This window comes from Acinonyx jubatus, chromosome D1 (genome assembly GCF_027475565.1).
Source record: "Acinonyx jubatus isolate Ajub_Pintada_27869175 chromosome D1, VMU_Ajub_asm_v1.0, whole genome shotgun sequence".
Taxonomy (NCBI): domain Eukaryota; kingdom Metazoa; phylum Chordata; class Mammalia; order Carnivora; family Felidae; genus Acinonyx; species Acinonyx jubatus.
Genome location: NC_069390.1, coordinates 51,681,563 through 51,704,624, shown reverse-complemented (window position 1 = coordinate 51,704,624; position 23,062 = coordinate 51,681,563). Strand labels below are relative to the sequence as shown.

Genomic DNA, 23,062 nt, shown 5'->3' with positions numbered 1-23,062 from the left:
GGGGAAAAAAGTCCCTAACCTACAAGGGAAGACAGATCAGGTTTGCAGCAGACCCATCCACAGAAACCTGGCAAGCCAGAAAGCAGTGGCAGGATATATTCAGTGTGCTGAATCAGAAAAATATGCAGCCAAGAATTCTTTATCCAGCAAGGCTGTCATTCAAAATAGAAGGAGAGATAAAAAGTTTCTGAGACAAAAATTAAATGAGTTCGTGACCAGTAAATGAGCCCTGCAAGAAATTTTAAGGGGGGGACTCTCTGAGGGGAGAAAAGATAAATATATACACACACACACACACACACACACACACACACACACACACACAAATAAATAAATACCAAAAGCAACAAAAGATTAGAAAGGACCAGAGAACACCACAAGAAACTCCAACTCTACAAACATCATAATGGCAGTAAATTCCTATCTTTCAGTACTCACTCTAAATGTCAATGGACTCAATGCTCCAATCAGAAGACATAGGGTAACAGAATGGATAAGAAAACAAGATCCATCTATATGCTGTTTACAAGAGACCCACTTTAGACCTAAAGACACCTACAGATTGAAAATAAGGGTTGGACAACCATCTATCATGCTAATGGTGAACAAAAGAAAACTGAGTAGCCATACTTATATCAGACAATCTAGACTTTAAAATAAAGACTGTATCAAGACATGCAGAAGGGCATTATATCATAATCAAGGGGTCTATCCACCAAGAAGACCTAACAATTGTGAACATTTATGTGCCAAATGTGGCAGCACCCAAATATATTAATCAATTAATCACAAACATGAAGAAACTCATTGATAGTAATACCATAATAGTAGGAGACTTCAACACCCCACTGACAGCAATGGACAGATCATCTCATCAAAAAATCAACAAGGAAACAATGCCTTTGAATGACACACTGGACCAGATGGACTTAACAGATATATTCAGAACATATCATCCTAAAGCAGCAGAATATACATTCTTCTCCAGTGCACATGGAACATTCTCCAGAATAGACCATATACCAGTACACAAATCATCCCTAAGTACAAAAAAGATCAAGCTCATACCGTGCGTATTTCAGACCACAATGCTATGAAACTCGAAATCAATCACAAGAAAAAATTTGGAAAGGTAACAAATACTTGGAGACTAAAGACATCCTACTAAAGAATGAATGGGCTAACCAAGCAGTTAAAGAGGAAATTAAAAAGTATATGGAAGCCAATGAAAACGATAACACCACAACCCAAAACCTCTGGAACGCAGCAAAGGCAGTCATAAGAGGAAAGTATATAGCAATCCAGGCCTTCCTAAAGAAGGAAGAAAGATCTTAGATACACAACCTAACCTTACACCTTAAGGAGCAAGAACAGCAAATAAAACCCCAAACCAGCAGAAGACAGGAAATAATAATGATCAGAGCAGAAATTAATGCTATAGAAACCCCCCCCAAAAAAACAGTAGAACAGATCAATGAAACCAGAAGCAGGTTCTTTGAAAGAATTAATAAAATTGATAAACCACTAGCCACTTTGATCAAGAAGAAAAAGGAAAGGACCCAAATAAATAAAACCAAGAATGAAAGAGGAAAGATCACAACCAACACAACAGAAATAGAAACAATAATAAGAGAATATTATGAGCAATTATATGCCAATAAAATGGGTAATCTGAAGAAATGGACAAATTCTTAGAAACATATATACTACCAAAACTGAAACAGGAAGAAATAGAAAATTTGAACAGACCCATAACCAGTAAGGAAATCGAATTAGTAATCAAAAATCGCCAAAAAGCAAGAGTCCAGGGCCGGATGGCTTTCCAGGAGAATTTTGCCAAACATTGAAGGAAGAGTTAACACCTATTCTCTTGAAGCTGTTCCAAAACATAGAAATGGAACGAAAACTTCCAAACTCTTTCTAGGAAGCCAGCATTACCTTGATTCCAAAACCAGAGACCCCACTAAAAAGGAGAAATATAAATCAATTTCCCTGATGAACATGAATGCAAAAATCCTCATCAATATAGTAGCCAACCAGATCCAACAATACACTAAAAAAGTTATTCACCACGACTAAGTGGGATTTATACCTGGGATGCAGGGCTGGTTCAATATCCACAAAACAATTAACGTGATCATCACATCAATAAAAGAAAGGACAAGAACCATATGATCTTCTCAATAGATGCAGAGAAAGCATTTGACAAAATACAGCACCCTTTCTTGATAAAAACCCTCAAGAAAATAGGGATAGAAGGAGCATACTTCGAGATCATAAAAGCCATATATAAATGACCCAATGCTAATATCATCCTCAATGGGGAAAAACTGAGAGCTTTCCCCCTAAGGTCAGGAACAACACAGGGATGTCCACTCTCGCCACTGTTATTCAACATAGTATTGGAAGTCCTGGCCTCTGCAATCAGACAACACAAAGAAATAAAAGGCATCCAAATCGGCCAGGAGGTGGTCAACTTTCACTTTTCACAGATGACATGATACTCTATATGGAAAACCCAAAAGATTCCACCAAAAACTGCTAGAATTGATTCATGAATTCAGCAAAGTTGCAGGATATAAAATCAATGCACAGAAATCGGTTGCATTCCTACACACTAACAATGAAGTGACAGAAAGGGAAATCAAGGAATCAATACCATTTACAGTTGCACCAAAAAACGTAAAATGCGTAGGAATAAATCGAACCAAAGAGGTGAAAAATCTGAAAACTATAGAAAGCTTATGGAAGACATTGAAGAAGACACAAAAAAATGGAAAAAGATTCCATGCTCCTGGATAGGAAGAACAAATATTGTGAAAATGTCGATACTACCCAAAGCAATTTACATATTCAATGCAATCCCTACCAAAGTAACAGCAGCATTCTTCACAGAGCTAGAACAAATAATCCTAAAATTTGTATGGAACCAGAAAAGACCCTGAATAGCCACAGCAATCTTGAAAAAGAAAACCAAAGCAGGAGGCATCACAATCCCAGACTTCAAGCTATACTACCAAGCTGTAATCATCAAGACAGTATGGTACTGGCACAAGAACAGACACTCAGATCAATGGAACAGAATAGAGAACCCAGAAATGGACCCACAAACGTATGGCCAACTAATCTTTGACAAAGCAGGAAAGAATATCCAATGGAATAAAGACAGTGTCTTCAGCAAGTGGTGCTGGGAAAACTGGAGAGCGACATGCAGAAGAATGAACCTGAACCACTTTCTTACATCATACACAAAAATAAACTCAAAATGGATGAAAGACCTCAATGTAAGACAGGAAGCCATCAAGACCCTTGAGGAGAAAGCAGGCAAAAACCTCTTTGACCTTGGCCACAGCAACTTCTTACTCAACACATCTCTGGAGGCAAGGGAAACAAAAGCTAAAATGAACTACTCATCAAAATTAAAATCTTCTGCACAGAAAAGGAAACAATCTGCAAAACTAAAAGGCAACCCACAGAATGGGAGAAGATATTTGCAAATGACATATCAGATAAAGGGTTAGTATCCAAAATCTATAAAGAACTTATCGAACTCAACACCCAAAAAACAAATAATCTAGTGAAGAAATGGGCAAAAGACATGAATGGACACTTCTGCAAGGAAGACATCCAGATGGCCAACCGACACATGAAAAAATGTTCAACATCTCTCATCATCAGGGAAATACAAATCAAAACCACAATGAGATACCACCTCACACCTGTCAGAATGACTAACATTAACAACTCAGGCAAAAACAGATGTTGGCGAAGATGCAGAGAAAGAGGATCTCTTTTGCATTGTTGGTGGGAATGCAAGCTGGTGCAGCCACTCTGGAAAAGAGTATGGAGGTTCCTCAAAAAAAACTAAAAATAGAACTACCCTACGACCCAGCAATGGCACTACTAGGCATTTATCCACAGGATACAAGTGGCTGTTTTGAAGGGACACATGCACCCCCATGTTTATAGCAGCGCTATCAACAAGAGCCAAAGTATGGAAAGAGCCCAAATGTCCATCAATGGATGAATAAAGAAGATGTGGTATATATATAGAATGGGATATTACTCGGCTATCAAACATATGAAATCTTGCCATTAGCAACTACATGGATGGAACTGGAGGGTATTATACTAAGTGAAATTAGTCAGAGAAAGACAAAAATCATATGACTTCACTCATATGAGGACTTTAAGAGACAAAACAGATGAATGTAAGGGAAGGGAAACAAAAATAATATAAAAACAGGGAGGGGGACAAAACAGAAGACCCCCATAGATATGGAGAACAAACTGATGGTTACTGGAGGGGTTGTGGGAGGGGGGATGGGCTAAATGGGTCAGGAGCATTAAGGAATCTACTCCTGAAATCATTGTTTCACTATACGCTAACTAATTTGGATGTAAATTTTAAAAAATTAAAAATAAAATTAAAAAAATATAAAGTCCCTATGCATCATAAATACAATTACCCATTATCAATTTCTATTCCCTGGGTTAGTTGTTATCCATTTTACCTCTTACAACCTTCTCAGTAGTTTCTGGATTCCCTGCTTGATCTCTTTGGTCCTCACACCATAAACAATGGGGTTCAGAGCTGGGGGGATGAGGTGGTGCAGGATGTTGAGCAGGATGGGGACATCTGGGGGAATTCTCTTCCTGGCCAGGTTAGTGATGACCAGAACCAGCAGGACGGTGCTGAAGAAGAGGATGAGGATGAAGTGGGAACCGCACGTGCTCAGGGCCTTGGCCGCAGCACCCTCAGCCTTGATCCTTAGCACAGCTTTCAGGATGAAGGAGTAGGAGAGAACAATAAGGATGAGGTCAGAGCCCAGGAGGGTCCAGCCTGCCACAAACTGGTAGAGCCGGTTGAAGGTGATATCATCACAGGAGAGTTTGGACACAGACAGGTTAGTGCAGATGCAGTTCTTGATGATGTTCCCTGCACAATATCTGAGTCGGGAAGAAAGGACTGGAACAGGAAGGAAAAAGAGGCCATTCCGGGCCACAACAAATATGGTAGCTCTAACCACAAAATGGTCGGTGATTATGGATGGGTATCGTAGTGGGTGGCAAATGGCCACATAGCGGTCATAGGCCATGACCATGAATGTGCAGGACTCCATGGCAAGGAAGCAATTCATGATGAACATCTGGAGGAAGCAGGCAGAGAAGCTGATGGACCTGAGGTCAAACCAGAAGATGGCCAGGACCTTGGGGATGACAGTCAGGCAGAGCACGATGTCCAGCAGGGAGAGGAGGCTGAGCAGGTAGTACATGGGCTCGTGCAGAGAGGCCTCCAGCTGGATGGTGAGCAGGAGGGTGGCGTTGGCCCCCATGGCCAGGAGGAAAAGGAGGCTGAGGGGCAGAGACAGCCAATGCTGCCAACTCTGGTAGTTAGGGAAGCAGATGAGGAGGAATTCGGAGACTGGAGCAGTGGAGTAGTTGCTGGATGAGGCCATGTAAAGTATTCTGTACAAGTTAAAAATCCAGAGTCCCTTAAAATGTAGGACAAAATACATTAACATAGAAAATATGTGTTCTATATGTAGTAAAATTCAGGTTTCCATGGGTCTCTTAACCTATCTCAATGAAGTTTTTGAATAATCAATATCATCACCATCATCATCATCATCACCATATCAATATTTGCTGACATTAACTGAACAGTTACCATGTGCTACACATTACGCCGAATGTTTATATTCATTAGCACATTTAATCCTTTAAATAAACACTTAAGAGTAATAATATTGTTATCCTAATTTTCCAGATAATTAAAAGGAACAAAGAGGGGCAAACTTTTTTGATAAAAATTATACATCCAGTAAGTACTGAAGCCAAGTCTGTGACAAAAGAGTCAGACTCTAAAGTCTCTGCTTGCAGCCACTATACATTGTTTAGCCTCAACAAGCACAATTACTTACTAAGCTCCACTTTCCTTCAGAGTTTAGGACTAGCTTATGGAGAGCTCTGTTCAGCAGAATACATGGAGGTCCTAGAAAAGCCCAGCCCCCTAATCCATATACTTGGACAGGGCCTGACTTCAGGGTTTCCAATTTTTATTCTTTAGGAAACATTGGAATGGAGGTAGGGCATCCCTTGACTCCACCCAAGAAGAATAATATCTTCTAGTACCAAACAGGATTTCACTTTTTTTTTAAGTTTATTTATTTATTTCGAGACAGAGAGAGAATGCACAGGAGTGGGGGAAGAGCAGAGACAGAGGGAGAGAGAATTCCAAGTAGGCCTCACATCTAGCATGGAGCCCAATGCAGGGCTCGAACCCACAAATCATAAGATAATGACCTGAGCCGAAAGCAAGAGTCCCACATTGAACCAACTGAGCCACCCAGATGCCCCAGGATTTCACTTTTAAAAGCACAGTGTTTATCACTCTTACTAGGTTATTTCCTGTGTTTCTCTTCGTGCTTTGTGCTCTCAAGAGTGCTTTCTTTTGTTTGGATTCCTTAGAAAAGTCTTACAGTTTCAGGGGTACATTAAGAGTCTGACTTGGGTTCAGGTCATGATCTCACCATTTGTGAGTTCAAGCCCTGTGTTGGGCTCTGTGCTTGGAGCCTGGAGCCTGGAGCCTGCTTTGGATTCTGTGTCTCCCTCTCTCTCTGCCCCTACCCCTCTCAAGCTCTATATCTCTCTGTCTCTCAAAAGTAAATAAATGTTTTAAAAAATTTTTAAAAAGAAACGCCTATGTATTTCATATTTTGGTGTACTGAGGATACACCAGTAGGTTCACCAAAGGTAGATTATGAGCTAGATAAATAAGTATGGTTCAAGTATATAAACTTATACAGGATCTATTTATCTGGTAAGCAGCATTGTCTGTGATTCCTTATAGCCAAAATCCAATTATCCTATCCATATGGAATCTATGATCTGTATGCTCATATACTTTGATTTTTTGTTTCTTTTGTTGGGTACCATCTTATTTACCTCACTACTAAACAAAGAACAGAGTGGCCAAGTACTAAGAAGACTGACAGTAAGGGCTGTCATAGCCAAAGAAGCAGAAGAGAGTCAGCTAGTAAAGACAGACTAAAAGAGCGAGCTCAGGCAGCAAATAATCAATATAATCAAGTGGGATTATTGACCCTACTCATCTGTCCTTTTATGACAAATATCTTCAGAAAGAATAAATTGTGTGAGAGAAGGTGTTAGACTAGCTGCCAAAGAATATAAAATCCAAGGAATTTCACTCCAAGAATCCCAGACTTTCCAAATGTAGATTATATAATACACACACACACACACACACACACACACACTTTCTACTGATTATAGGGCTTTAAAAGAAGCCAAGGATTCAGGAGCTAAAACTATAGAAGGAACAATTATGTATCAGTTCTGTCCTTCATTTTCATATGGGATTAGGAAAATGACTCTCAATGTGAATCAGAAATTTAAGAAGGATTGGGGCACCTGGGTGGCTCAGTCAGTTAAGCATCTGACTTCAGCTCAGGTCATGATCTCACAGTTTGTGGGTTCAAGCCCCATGTCAAGCTCTGTGCTGACAGCTCAGACCCTGCTTCTGATTCTGCATCTCCCTCTCTCTCTGCCCCTCCCCCATCGAAAATAAATAAACATTAAAAAATTAAAACAAAAGAAATTTAAAAAGGAAAGAAAACATAGTTATATTTTTAGAAAATGCTTGTCCTTTCCATGAACCTCAAGTTCTATATCCTCAGAGTGACCCACTCTACTTGAATAAGCAAGAAAATACTCAGTGCCTTCCCTGTACCTGGTCTTAATATTACGCATACAAATGTATGGCATGGATTAACCTAACACTGGTATCCTAATTAATAGAGGAAAATTGACTTAACAACCCTTTTAAGACATTATAGTTGTGACTCTAATAAAGTTGATCTTACAAACAGTGGGAAAGAGACAAAAGCACAGATGAATGAAGCAATGTGATATGGTTCAAAGTTGGCCTCCGACAAGTGAATTCCAAGTCTGGCTCTTATACTCATTGTATGATTCTGTGAGCTATTTAAACTCTATGATAGGGGCGCCTGGGTGGCTCAGTCGGTTAAGCAAGTGACTTCAGCTCAGGACATGATCTCATGGTTCAGACTTTGAGCTCACATCAGGTTCTGTGCTGATAGTTCAGAGATGAGAGCCAGCTTCAGATTCTGTTTCCCCCTCTCCCTCTCTGCCCCTCCCCCATTCATGCTTGCTCTCTCTCTCTCTCTCTCTCTCGAATAAACATTACAAAAATTTAAACTCTATGACATATACATCCCTCATTTATGAAACAGATAAATGATATTTAACTTCAGATGTTGTGGAGAGAAAAAGGGGCTATGATCTCCTGAGGTCCTGTTAGGCCCAGAGACACAAGGAGTTGAGAGCATCAGAGAAGGATACAAAAATGAGGCAAATCCACCTGGGGGAGAAGAAGGACTCTCTGTGTAGGGAATGGTAAGAGAAGAAACATCAATGTGGATGATCAGTATGATTGGAGGTGAGGTGCTAGGGGGTGATAGATCCTAAGTTCTTTGGGGGAAGCAAGCAGGAGAGCAGAGGGTCAGGAGACATGGTTAAGGTGTGCAGGGGCAGCCCTGTGAGGTCCACCTGAGGGCAGGCATTATCACATACACTGTAAGGAAGCACAGAGAACTTGAAACAGGGAAGTGATGTGCTGTAGATGGGACACAGGGAATCACACAGCAGGGAGGGAGGCTTTCAGAGAGTCCTGAACAGTACAAAGGAAAAGTGATGAAGATCTGAATGCAGGCCATGTAGGTGGAGAAGAAGGATGTATTCGAGGTGTGGGGAGAACTACAGGATTTAGTGAAAGAAAGGATGAGCAGGCAGAGAGACTGGAGTCCAGAATGTTGCCAAGCACCTTTTAGTGATACAGGGAAAAATGTCCTTTTCAGACCTCCTATAACACTGGTATTTTCTCCCAGGTAGCAACATACTTTTGGCTCTGTTTTAGTAAATTCCATAAGAGCTGGGACCATTTTTCCTCTCTTTCTGTATTCTCCTCAGTGAAACTGAGGCCTCCTAATGTGAGCAATGAGGACTTGTTGGGCATCTGGGACATTGTTCTGATATTCAGTATCCAGTTCCAGTACTGATGGACTGACATTTACAAAGGGGTGATCCTTGTGCTAAGTACTATTGACCAAACATGGTCTGTGATGATGATATACTGACAGTCTGTAAAGGTCAGACAAGTCTTGAATAAACAAAACTACAAGAGAAGACTCAAGCCAAGACTGGAAAACGGAGTGACCACCTTGACTCATAGATGAATTTAGATGAGGACAGAAAGGAAGATTCTCACCCAGCCAGGCACAGGGCCTTGGTCACCCAGCCATGATATGGGAAGGGGCCTTGGAGTCTACGGAAGTTTGCAAACCCTTATGGACACAAAATGACTCAGCCTCATCCCTGAATGAAATAACAGCATGAGGTCAGTCCCTGCCACTCAGCCTTACACCAGATCTAAGCATCTTAGCAGGGTCAGCATGTACACCAGACCCTATTGAAAGAGTTCCTTTTCCTTTATGTACTAGGTTCCTGGATTTCTCTCTCCTCTCATGATCTCCTTCCTCACAGTTTTCCTGCTTGGTCCAGTTTGAGACTCACCAGTTTCAGAAAGCTGCACTGCTGCTGTTTCTGGCTGCCAGAGAAAGCACTAAACTGACCCCTCCATGAGTTCTGGAGGCTGGTTTTATGAACTCTGGCTCCACTGTGCCCCCTCTCTTTCCATTGCTCACCAGAGTTGGTGCTCTTGTTAAACACTTGGGCCCTCAGGCCCTATGGTCTATTTCCCAAGAGAACGTATTGTAAAAGGCTTCATTCAGCATTTTCAATAAAGTAAGGGCAGGGGGCTCTTGGGGAGTCTAAATAAAGAAGCTCTGGGAAAAGAAGGGTAAGGAAACTGCATGATGAGAATCTTCTCAGGGAAAATGTATACGGATGCACCTGAGGGGAAGAAGTGAGTAAACTCTCCTCAGCCCTATAACTCCATGGAGGAGGTGACAGAGGAACATCCCCAGAAATCAAAGGAGCGTGGGCCTCAGAGGAGCATGGACCATGGGCAACCAGGGGCAAAGGAGCACTTTCCCTGTGAGCCCCTTTCCTGCAGTGGGAGCACCAGTGGTCTTGACACAAGCACATCCCTGGGAGGGGTCCTGTTTACACACATGTGGTCTCATGGCCAAGATTTTACCTTCATGGCTGTGCTTGGTTTAAACTCTGTCGCATAAGTATGGTTGCAGAAAGTTCAACTGTTAACACTCTTCACCTTCCACAGGGCAACACTTGGCATTGCTTCCTTGGGGAACAAGTGAAACTTCCACCAGTGCAGCCACCTCTTTGCATTGATGCACAGTAGGACTTAGAAAATAGCCTCTCCTGTGGACCTTCCCATATGCGTCTTAGGATAGGGACTTTCCAGCTAAATGTAGGATCTTTGGGGTTTGGGACACAGGAATCTTGGAGAGAGGAGAGCAAGTGGAGTCTGGTTCTAGGTCTCACACTTTCCTACCCCAAACTGCTGAAGAAGACATCAGGGCAGGAATGTACCTGGAAAATAATCTTGTTCCCTACATGCACTAACTACTCTCCTGGTCCCACCTCTGCCTTGCTTCCTGAAGGTCCTGGGGAAATTGCCAAGGAACTTGTCAGCATCAAATAGAGTTGATAGATGTGCTAAATGAAGAAAACTCTTTCATTACTGAATTATCGTTCAATGAAAGAATGTTGCTAGAGAATACCATTTCCTCTAGGCAAAACACCCTGGTCCCTGAGTTTCTTATAAATTAATAATCCCTCTTCATTGTCAGATTATAGGGATATTGGGAAGGATCATTGGAAGCTTACGTTTGAACCCTTGTTCTACGTTTCTTACGTTTGAACCCTTTTCTGGTTACTTTTCCTTGAAGAAATTTCATTAGCTCTCAGAACAACAATATCCTTACCTGAAATATAGGCATACCAAACTTTCCAAAACAGATTTGTTGCAAGGATAAAAATTACTTTTACTTTTTCATTGAACAAACACTTTTACCCTACTTTGACAAAGCACTACATATTTGAAATATGTACATCAAGGAATGGTTTCTTCCACTTTAGAGAGGGAAACCAAGACTTTACATACAGCCACACCAAGGATAATGCTTGTAACAATAAAAACAAATCTTCAGAGTTCTTAATGTGTCATATTACTCTGAATATTACCTGATTTTTCATTTAATGCTTATAACAACCTAATGAGATACTTATTACAAAAGGCAACAACTATAGTTACCAATTCCCAATAAGGAATTAAAAAATACATGTTTTGGATTTTAATGTGTCCCCCAAAATGATATATTAAAGTCCTAACCCTCAGGTACCTGTGAGTGTGACCTTATACAGGAATAAGATCTTTGTAGATCTAATCAAATTAAGAGCTACCAGTTAACACAAAGACTGATGAACTTTAGTTCAACAACCCCGAGAATACATCCCAAGGTCCAGTTTGGAATGTGTGTGGGTGGATAGTTATCAGACCCTATTCTTAGTGGGTCCCAGGCCTTGAGTTTTGTCTCCTCAAACCAGAAAATTGCCATTTTTTGCTCCATTTCACAATGATTTCTTCAGGATTTGAAGTCCTCAGAGCAGAAGTAGCTTTAAACCCTGGCTCTCTCTCTCAGTTTTTACCTTCTAGATTTTGACCTTTCCTTAACTTTTCAGTACTTTCAAAAATATTTCTCTATTTTTTAAATTCAAGCAGTTTTGTTTTTTTTTTAGTGACAATTTAACTGGGTAAAAACATGAATATTAACAAGTATTTTATATACATACAAATTGAATAGTATATTATATATGTTATATCTATACTGTATGTATATTTACACAGCTTTCTGATATCTTTTGTTGCTATTGATAAGTATATGACCGCTCAATTGGTATTCCTTTGAAGGTAATGAATCATCTCTTTTGATCTATTCAGAAGACTTCATCTTTAGGGTTTTGGAATGTTAGCAAATGTGTGCAGATTTAAAAAAAAAAATAGATTTGAGAGCCCAGAAATAAACCCATGTTTATATGGTCAATTAATATACAACAAAAGAAGTAAAAATATACCACAGGGAAAGACAGTATCTTCAATAAATAGGACAACTATTGCAAAAAAAAAAAAAAAAAGTGGACCACTTTCTTACATCATACACAAAACTATAATCAAAATGGTTTAAAAACCTTTTATGTAAAAGCATAAAACTACTACCAAAGAACATAGGCATTAATCTCTTGTACACTAACATCAGCAATATGTTCCTGGATATATATATGCCTACGCCAGGGAAACAAGTGTAAAAATAAACAGGGACTACAAATCTTTTGCACATTGAAGGAAACCATCTTTATTTTTTTTTTTGAGCATTAATTTTTATTTTGACTCAAAATGTATCTAAAATTTAATATGTAGATAATGTTAGGGCTATTTAAGACTTCAAATTCTTTTTTTTAATTTTTTTATTTTTATTTATTTATTTTTAATATGAAATTTATTGTCAAATTGGTTTCCATACAACACCCAGTGTTCATCTCAACAGGTGCCCTCCCTAATGCCCATCACCCACTTTACCTTCCCTCCAACTCCCCATCAACCCTCAGTTTATTCTCAGCTTTTAAGAGTCTCTTATGGTTTGCCTCCTTCCCTCTCTGTAACTTTTTTTCCCCTTCCCTTCCCCCATGGTCTTCTGTTAAGTTTCTCAGGATCCACAAAAGAGTGAAAACATATGGTATCTGTCTTTCTCTGTATGACCTATTTCACTTAGCATAACACTCTCCAGTTCCATCCACGTTGCTACAAAAGGCCATATTTCATTCTTTCTCATTGCCAAGTAGTATTCCATTGTATATATAAACCACTTCTTGGGGTGCCTGGGTGGCTCGGTCGGTTAAGCATCCGACTTCAGCTCAGGTCATGATCTCACGGTCCGTGAGTTCGAGCCCCGCATCGGGATCTGTGCTGATAGCTCAGAGCCTGGAGCCTGCTTCGGATTCTGTGTCTCCCTCTCTCTCTGCCCCTCCCCCATTCATGCTCTGTCTCTCTCTGTCCCAAAAATAAATAAAACATTAAAAAAAATTTTTTTAATGGGCAGAGGATCTGCCTAGACAGTTTTTCAAAAAATGCATACAGATAGCCAACAGACACATAAAAAGATGCTCAACGTCACTAATAATCAAGAAAATATAAATCAGAACCACAATGAGATATCACCTCACGCCAACCAGAATGGCTAGTATCAAAAAGACAAGAAATAACAAGTGTCTGGAAGGATAGAGAAAAAAGGAATCCTCATGTTGGTGGGAATGTAAATTGGCACAGCCACTGTACAAAACATTATGCAAGGTGTTAAAAAAATTAAAATAGAAATACCATATAATTTAATAATTCCACTTCTGGGTATTTACCCAAGGAAAACAAAAACACTAAAATTCAAAAAGATTATGGCACCCATATGTTTATTGCAGCATTATTTACAATATCCAAGATATGATAGCAACTTAAATGTGCACTGATAGACAAATAGATAAGGAAGATGTGGTATATATATTATATATACAATAGAATATTACTTAGCCTTTGAAAAGAATGAAATCTTGCAATTGGTGACAATATGGACGGACTTAGTATTATACTAAGTGAAATGAGTCATATAGGGAAAGATAAATACAATATGATTTCATTTATATGTGGAATCTAAAAAAACAAAACAAATGAATGAACAAACAAACAACAATAAAAGAGAAATAGACTCAAATATGGAGAAAAGCTAGTGGCTGCAGGATGGGGAGGGGGATAGGTGAACTATGTAATTCCTTTGGCTGAGAAAAAAAGATGCTGGTACAAAAGGAAAGTGAAGGTGATGACACTAACCAAGGCAGTATCTGCCCCACAATAGGAAAAAGACATGTAGAGAAATGCAATCTTACAGTCTCAGAAAAATGTTCTAGCTGATAGTGGTTGACTGGACAAACAATGTACAGACTTCCTCAGACTCCTCCAAAGTCAGTAGCACGCCTGGAAGTCAAGGAAACTGCTCTCACCCAGCTCTGTGGAAGCACAGCACATGGACCATAAACAGACTTCTTTTGGCTCCATCTACAGACAAATCAATATTTACTTTTTCAGAAGCAAGCACAGGTCTAAGGAAACTCGCAGCCTCTTTCTCAAACAGGACACAGTTCTTAATTCTATTATAAACATCCAAGTAAAGACAATAAATTTAGTAACTTTGTGGAGGAAATCCACCAAAGTCTATCCTTCCCTGGAATATTAACTCATCAGGTCCCCCTCCCCCTGTGTCCTAACAGCAATGTCTCTTGACAGGCCACAAGAACTCTGCATAAACTCAAGGACTGAGCAGAAAATGCCCTGCTCATTTGAGTCCCATGTCAGGCTCCTGATATCATCCTAGTAAATCTCAGGGCAGTTTTCAGGAATATGTTTGGACAGTCCAGTCCTGAGGACTGGATCTGGAGGCGTGGGTATTCCAATCCCTGTACCTATCCACTGATCCAGCATATCAAGGTCCCTTTCTTCATTCATACCACTGATATGGGGGTGACTGGAAAACATGCAAGGGACCTCAAAGGTCCTCTTTTCTTCTCTTTATGAGCCTAAAATAAAACCTGATGATCTACTTAACGAGGCTTCTGGTGGAGGCAAACAAACAGCAGACCAGGCTCTAGGGCTGACAATGTCTCAGAGAGACCAGAAGAGCCACAAGATCTCCAGAGGTCTCCTACCACTCTCACCCTTCTCACTACACAGCTTGGAGTTCAGCCGACTATCAATGTATATAAATGACAGAGACAAGGCTAAGTTTACTAGAGTTCTTCCTCCTCTCAGATGCACAGATAAATTTACATTTTCCAGGATCACCTATAGTTAGATGGGGCTATACAACTGAGCCTGGCCAAAAAGATAGCATGTACCTCTTCCAGGTACAACCTTTATAGCCTCCTTGGTGTGCCTCACCTCTGGCCAGTTGCACGTAATCCACTAAAAACATGAAGCCCTAGAAAAGATGGAATCATACAATGGAGGAAGCTAGGTCCCTAAAAGACAGCATGGAAGAGAGCCTCCCTCCACATGCATTGAATGGATGTTGTCAAAAATAAAGTTGTATGTGTTAAACCACTGACACATTGGAATTGTTCATTTCAACAGCTGGCAAGTGATCCTGAGTAATGCTTCAGACAATGAGGAAACTGACCTCCAATACTAGAAATATTACACAACAAGGAAAGCTGACATGGCTACTAAATGGTAATTCTAGGGGAAAGGTTGGAACAATTGACAATAATTGTATGTGCTTGCAATTGTTGATCCCATTGACAAGTTATTATGGTAAGTAGATGACCTTAGCAGAAAGTTGGCCAGTCTTCAAGCATATATTACTGTTGATAGAGACAGTCCATAGATGTGGAGTTTTGAAGAACCGTCCTACTGCTTGGAAGGTCAAAGTTTCAGAGAAGGTTTTAGATTGTCTTTAAAAAACAAAGACTCATAGAAACCAGCACTGAGAAGAGAGTAGATTATGTGTACAGTTGTCTTACTCATGTCCAATGGCTTTAGATAGACACCATTACCTACAAAGGAGTGGCATGGAAAAGACAATAAGGAAACAAAAGAAAAATTTTAAATTATGCTTAGGAAAATATGTGGGTGTGATTACTAGTCCATGGAACTGCCCTGATACAACTAGATCAGACACCTGTTTGTTTTTTGAGGATGTTTATTGCCAAAGATACCTGAGCTTGGCTTTTAAAGAAAGTTTTTTTACCAAGAATTAATACAATTATTGATCTTAATATTTTATGAGCTAGAAGCAGCCTCCAAAAGCAGTAATGCAAAAGAAGTCACACATTCCAATGCCTGTGTGATACAATGCCATGGAGAACAATGATGAAGACGTAACCCCTCAAAGACAGAACTAGAGGTTGTAGATACAATGGAGAGTTTCACCCAGAGAACATAACCAGTGTCTAGTTAGGGAACTTCCACCACTTCAGTGGGTAAAAATGTTGCAGTGTCTGCCCCCAAAATATTCCAGCATTACCATGAACAAGTTCCTGCTAAATGAATTTCATGCCTCGCTTCCAGCTGGGAATCTTAATGACTGGTACCAGTGTCTGCTCCACCATTACATATGTGGTAGGAGGAGGAAAATGGCCTGTGAGGAATCACATCAGGACCTGATGGAGAAGACACTGCTCAAGATCTTGGACTTTGTGTGGCACACAGTGACTGCATGTGAGCTTGGGTGGTCTCCCTTGGGAAGAAGTTAAGTATATATTACATGCAAGAGTCTCTCTAGTATCATTTCTCCTAAGAGATGAATATTCATGGGGCGCCTGGGTGGCTCAGTCGGCTGAGCAACTGACTTCGGCTCAGGTCACGATCTCACGGCTCATGGGTTCAAGCCCCGTATTGGGCTCTGTGCTGACAGCTTAGAGCCTGGAGTCTGCTTCAGATTCTCGGTCTCCCTCTCTTTCTGTCCCTCCCCTGCTCATTCTCTGTCTCTCTGTGTCTCTCAAAAATAAATAAATGTTTTAAAAAAATTTTAATGAATATTCAGGGGCACCTGGGTGGCTCGGTCGGTTAAGCATCCAACTTCAGCTCAGGTCACAATCTCGTGGTTTTTTAGTTCAAGCCCCACATTGGGCTCTGTGCTGTCATCTCACAGCCTGAGGCTGCTTCAGATTCTGTGTCTCCCTCTCTCTCTGCCCCTCCCATGCTCACGCTCTGTCTCTGCGTCTCAAAAAAAAAAAAAAATGAATAGATGTTAAAAAAAAAATTTTTTTTAAGAGATGAATGTTCAATCATGCAGCCTCTCCTGTAGGCAGTTGGATTTATGTGAGGAATGTGGCCAATGGGATGATAGAAAAAATGATGTAAATCTTTCCCAGATTGAGCCCCTAAAACCTCCTACAAGATCTTGAACATTCTCTCTCTTTGCTTGTATGTCAGTCAGATTCAGAAGTACCTGTTGGAGATCCCTGAGAGCTTAATACATGGAGAATCCACAGATGAAAGATGCTTCAGGCCCTAAATGTTGACACGAAGCAAAGCCTCCATATTGGAATGGGTTTAGATGAGAAGTAAGCTAGTTTTGTATTAAATTAATGTGGTATCTTTGTTGTAATAACTAACTTTACTAGCTTTGATTAATTCTATATATGGTGGGTTTTGACGTGCACTGTCTTTGCTATCTGTAATCTGGAGCACAAAAACTTCAGAAAACTACATAGCTGTCCAGGGGAAGTCTAAAAATATATCTTAATCCCTAGACAAAGTGATAGAAAAAATGGATTTAGTTAACAAACATGCCTGATTTCTCTCTTGATTCTGTTAGTTCAATGACCATTAGTATTTTTACCTTTCTGCTCAATTGTAAAATTGGGAATAATGATAATTCCCAAAATTATAATCATAATTTCTCTAAAAGTAGTTTACCTCTTGGTAACTATCTATGCTAATTACTAACATGTTAACGACACACAAAGCACTCAACTAATTTTTGGTTGAGTAGATGAAGAAAGGAATAAATGTTATTGTTATATACAGTCCTTAGCCAATATTGCTAATGTAACTTCTTATTAAATACTGAAATACATTCTACACTTATGAATACCTGATTCATGTCATTGATTTGATTTTTATTTTGGATGTCAATGAAGAAAAGAAAATCAGAGTATAAATTGTTATATTCCTTTTATTTTTTTAATCAATCATTTAAATCCCCATATGGCTAATAAGCAAGAAGTATAATATCTTCTACTTGAAGCCACTCCCTACCTCTTTCTAAGTGTTGGAGATCCCAGGAATTTTCACAACACAGAGATGTCAGTCCCCTTTCAAACATCAAGTAGAGACGGAGAGCTGAAATCACCATAGTATTGCTATTCCCGCTGGTAGCCACAAGAGAGCAGTGTTGACTTGCAGGCTATGAAGCATTTATTTACTCCTGGCAATAACTTCAGCCTTTGTAGATTCCCTGGCTGCACAGCTTTGATGTCCCACACTGGGCCTCTCAGGTCACATCTCTCATTGTTAACACCCAAAGACTTAGAAAATATCTGAGGAACAGTGTATCAGGATAGGTATGTACTGAGGCTCCCAAACTCCACTTTATTATATGCAGAAAATGTAGTTTTGTTCTTTCATTGCTTTGAGCGTTGGTCATCTTTTTCCTCGAGGTAATTTAATTCCAGGAGATACACTGCTCTTTCTTGCTATTGGCTCTAGATTTAAATCTTCTCTGGTCCTGAAAATCAGTGTTCAATGGCTTCAGATATTCTTTTCCAAAAGGCTCTGTGTTCTTCTTGCAAATGTGACTAACCCGCAAACCAGGGAGTGTGGTGAGTGGCTATCAGTTGGCTTCCTCCTGTCCCCTTCTCATTAATACACCCTTTCCAGTACAACTGGACCATAATCAGTCTGTGTTAGCAAAGTTACTCCACAGATTTTTCAGTTAACTTACGAAAGACCTTATTTTTTTCTTCCAATTTATTGAGATATGACATACAGCGCTATATAAGTCTAAGGTATACAGCATAATGATTTGACTTACGTATATGATTAAATGATTACCACAAATTATCTAGTGTCTCACATGGATACAAAAAAAGAGAAGAAAAACATGTTTTTTCCAGGTGATGAGAACTTTTAGCATCTACTCTCTTAGCAACTTTCAAATATACCAAACAGCAGTATTAACTATAGTCATCGTGTTATACATTACATATCCAGTACTTATCTATCTTAAAACTGAAAACTTGTACCTTTAAAATGTCTATTTAAAATGCCTTTAGTTTCTGCTACTTCAGTCTATCCATTCAAGACATGTTCAATAACATTTTTTGCTACAGGAGCCTCATGGCAAAGTTGTGTCTGCCCTTCAAGATCTGGCTCTTTGGGTAATCCTATTCTTCCATCCCCTTTATCTATGAGGACTCAGCCCAAATCTGTCTTAGAACCATTGTGTCCAGTTCCTTAAGCCACCTGCACTGGGCTTGACAATTCTATGAAAAATTGTGGTCCTTTTAACCTGTCTCTCAAGGACCAGAATTGAGAGCCAACCTCAAGCATATATCTTGTCCATTCTTATGTTGAGAAATCTACTACTTAGAACTAAAGATGCATTGTAAACACTATTGATTAACTCTTCTCTTAGCCACTTCAATAGCACAAGCAAGGGGATATTTCCTAAATCGTTTGAGGTACCAGAAGATGTGCTTGTCACTGTGAGAAATGACAACAGGTGTGCTGGCCCCCAATCCCTTACAAATCCTTAACACAAGTTGTAGTTTCTGTAACTGTGTATACCCACTCATAATTATGTTGGCGATTTGCACTGATCTAGAAAAGCCTAGTGAAGGGATTAAGATCTGAATATGACCAACTAACAGCGATTCCTCTTTGAGTCCCTTCTGGGTTTGCACCTGGGAGAAGCATAGCAGAGGTAGACAAAGCACTTCTAGAGAGACCAACAGAGTGGACCAAATGCTGGACAATATCACATGACAATCTGTCCTATTCCTATGAATTATATCCTTTCTGTTAGATTTCTTAAAGAATTTTTATTATCATCCACAGAAGAATCATGCACAGATACTGGTATATTGCAAGTGCTCAAAACATTTGAGCTTTTATTTTCATTGTCATGACTATCACTATTATCAGTATATAAGAACATTGGGATTATTAGTATAATTTTAGGCCACAGTGTTTGAAGTTGGCCCTTCTGTCCTCTGAGGGACAGTAGGAAGGTGGTGCTGTATAAAACTCTTCTAACAGCCATGAGATGGAGGGAGCCCTAAGAGAGAATTCTCTTGTAGAAAATGACAAATACTGAGTCACACCTGTGGCTGGGCTTGAGGAAATGAGAGCCAAGTCTAAGGACATTAAGAGTACCTTCTTGTAGACAAATTGATGTCATTTTCCTTTCCTGCTGTTACTGCATGTAGAAGAGTCTGCCCTGGAGCCCACAGCAGCACTGAGATGCAGTTACTCTGTGGAATCCCCATAATGTGATGCAATCACTCTCTATTCCTGCTGACAGCTAACTACAAATTCTTTCACAGCTATGAAAGCTTCCCCTGTAATATTATGTTATACTGTCATGTCTCTTCGTGTACCTGAACAGGAGAACTTGATTCTGTGTCCAGTCCCTGGGAGCCAGTGAACACTGGCAAGTCACAAGCCCTCAGACTCAGAACCAACAAGAGTTGTGTAATCATTAACTCTTGTCTCTCAGCCTCAAACCTACCCATCCAGATCTGCTTTGGGATGCAGATCTTGTGGGATCTGGGACTTGGACACTGGGACTCTTCTGTTAGTTAGACACCTGGCTCCCTGTTAGCTTCCACCCAGACAGAACAACAGGAAAAGACTGGAAGGCTGAAGCAGGGCAAGGGATACTTGCTTCTTCCTGTCTGTTCTTATCTTGTCAGTATCCCCAAGCATTGGCTCTTCACCTGGCAGTGGAATTGATTCTAGTCTCCAGGGTTGGTTTGTTGGTTGGTTGGATATTGAGTTTCAGTTTTATTTGGGTTTGGGTTTGGTTTGGATTTGGTTTTGGAACTCCCAGGGTCAAATCAGCCTCACTGAGCTCCCTCAGAGGTAGCAGCAGGATAGGGATCCATCCTCAGAGATCTGAGCCCCAGCTCTGAGGGCCCCTCTTCTGAGCTCCTGTGACACTAGTACCAGTTCAAGGCAGCAGCTTCCTCAGCGTTGTGAGACACAGCCCCATGGGCCCACTTCCAACCTTCTAGGGCCCAATGACCAAACTCTTCCCAAGTGTAAGGTTCTTCCCAAGGTGCTACCTCTCCATTACTTCAGTATCCCCTGTTTTAGTTTCTAGGTTTCCAATATCCGTTTAACCATTTGCTTACATTAAATAATCTGAAAATAACCAGTATGACTTTTCTTCTCCTCACCAGACCCACTATTATCCAGAAACCTGACACTTTGCTATGTCTTCTCACTTTCAACTAGAGCTCTTGAGCAAAAGTCAACAAATCAAATAAGACTTGATTTTCAATTCACTGGTTGTGTAGCTTAAACATTTAGGGGAAGTGGCCAACCCAACGTCCTGGTCAGTTTCCCCATTTTCTGGGAAATGGCTTCCTTTCTCCCCATCTCTCTCTCCCCAAACTTATCCTCATTTCTAAGACTCCCTGAAGATGGTGAGACTGCATAAGATAGAAGAGGAAGTTGGTATTACTATATGTTATTATGAACGTTCTTCTCCTGTAGGGTTGCAGATGCTTTGTTGGGTGGATTCTGTCATCTCTGAGAACCCACTAGTTCTCAAGAAAGTAGGTATAGGCGGGAAATAGATATCCAGAAGGACAAACCACAAGCAAAGGAGAGTAAGGTAGAAGTCAGGTATCCAGCATCAATTGCACTTGAAGGGGAATTTCTGTAGAAGGAAACTGGGCTTTGGAGTCTGGATTCTGATCTCTGCCATTTTCCAGATAATGTGGTCTTTAGCAGTTTCCAATCTTAAAAAGCATCATTTTTTTCCTACTATGTAAAAAGGAAGTAATGACACCTGCAGAAATGTTGTGAAGATTAAATTTACTTAAATAAAATTGCCTGGGCTCAACACAATTAAGGAATATCAGTTTCTTCCTGTTGCCTACCTTCACCAAAATCAGGTGAAGAGAGTAATGGAAGAAATCTGGGTCAGTTATGAAGTGAGCTTCAGAGTATATAGTAAATACTCACCAAGCTTTTTTCCAATACACTGTCTAGGCAAAATCACTGAGGAGAAGGAAGAAAAGAAATTAGATCTATTTCATATATTCACATCCCTGTCCCCATCAATTTCTTAATTCCTTGTTTTATCTCTTTGATCTGAACTTCATAAACAATAGGGTTCAAGGCAGGGGGTATGAGGTGATGAAGGACATTGAGCAGGATGAGGATGTCCATGGGGACCCTCTTTCTGGCCATGTTTGTCAACACCACAACCAGCAGAATGGTGCTGAAGAACAGGATGAGGATGAAATGAGAGTCACATGTGTTCAGGTCTTTGCCAGCAGCCCCCTCAGCCTTGAACCTAAGCACAGCTCTTAAGATGAAGGTATAGGAGAAGATGAGGATGAAATCTGAGCCTATTAACATCCAACCAGCTACAAATTGGTAGATGCCGTTAAGGGTGAAACTGTCACAGGAGAGCCTGGACACAGACAAGTTGGCACAGATTCAGTTCTCAATGACATTTTCCCACAGTAATGGAGCTGGGAAGAGAGAATAGGAATAGATAGGTACAGTGAGTAGGGCATTTCGTGTGATTATGAAGAAATTAGCCTTGGCCACAAATTGGTCAGTGATTATGGAAGGATATTGTAGTGGGTGGCAGATGGCCATGTAGCGATCATAGGCCATGACCCTGAATGTGCAGGACTCCATGGGGAGGAAGCTGTTCATGATAAACATCTGGAGGAAGCAGGCAGAAAAGCTGATGGACCTGAGGTCAAACAGAAGATGGCCAGGACCTTGGGGATGACAGTCAGGCAGAGCATGATGTCCAGCAGGGAGAGCAGGCTGAGCAGGCAGTACATGGGCTCGTGCAGAGATGCCTCCAGCCAGATAGTGGTCAACAGGGTGGTGTTGGCCCCCATGGCCAGGAGAAAAAGGAGGCTGAGGGGCAGGGACAGCCAGTGCTGCCAACTCCGGTAGTTAGGGAAGCAAATGAGGAGGAATTCAGAGACTGGAGCAGTGGAGTAGTTGCCGGGTGAGGCCATGGAATGAATCTTGAGCTGAGGTTTTTCTGGACTATTTGTATGGGCAGATACAAGAAGCAATTTTTTTTAGTCCACTTCAAAGGTGTGCCTCTTACTCTTCAGGCAGCTAGTGATATATAGGAGACTCTTCTTGAATGGGCAAATCCCAATCAATATCATAAAGATAGACTGGTGAGACTCAACAAATAAAAGCTATGGTCTACGGAGGAAAAGGAATCAGTGAATAAACTAAGATTTGAAAGGTGAATAGTGATAAGGAATAACCTCACAACAT

General features: G+C 40.4%; 1 protein-coding gene and 1 pseudogene across 1 annotated transcript; both read right to left on the bottom strand.

The window, feature by feature from the left end:
* Positions 1–2,997: 2,997 nt before the first annotated feature.
* Positions 2,998–18,151, bottom strand: LOC106981158 (olfactory receptor 56A4). Its single transcript, XM_053203577.1, has one exon. The coding sequence runs from the start codon at positions 5,523–5,525 to the stop codon at positions 4,518–4,520; it is 1,008 nt and encodes a 335-aa protein (XP_053059552.1). The 5' UTR covers positions 5,526–18,151; the 3' UTR covers positions 2,998–4,517.
* A 126-nt stretch (positions 18,152–18,277) lies between these two features.
* LOC128311845 (olfactory receptor 56A1-like) lies at positions 18,278–22,788 on the bottom strand (annotated as a pseudogene).
* Positions 22,789–23,062: the final 274 nt, after the last annotated feature.

What these genes read in the sequence shown, in the direction of transcription:
- LOC106981158 (XM_053203577.1), bottom strand. Translation starts at nt 5,525, where the DNA reads ATGTTAATGTATTTTGTCCTACATTTTAAGGGACTCTGGATTTTTAAC.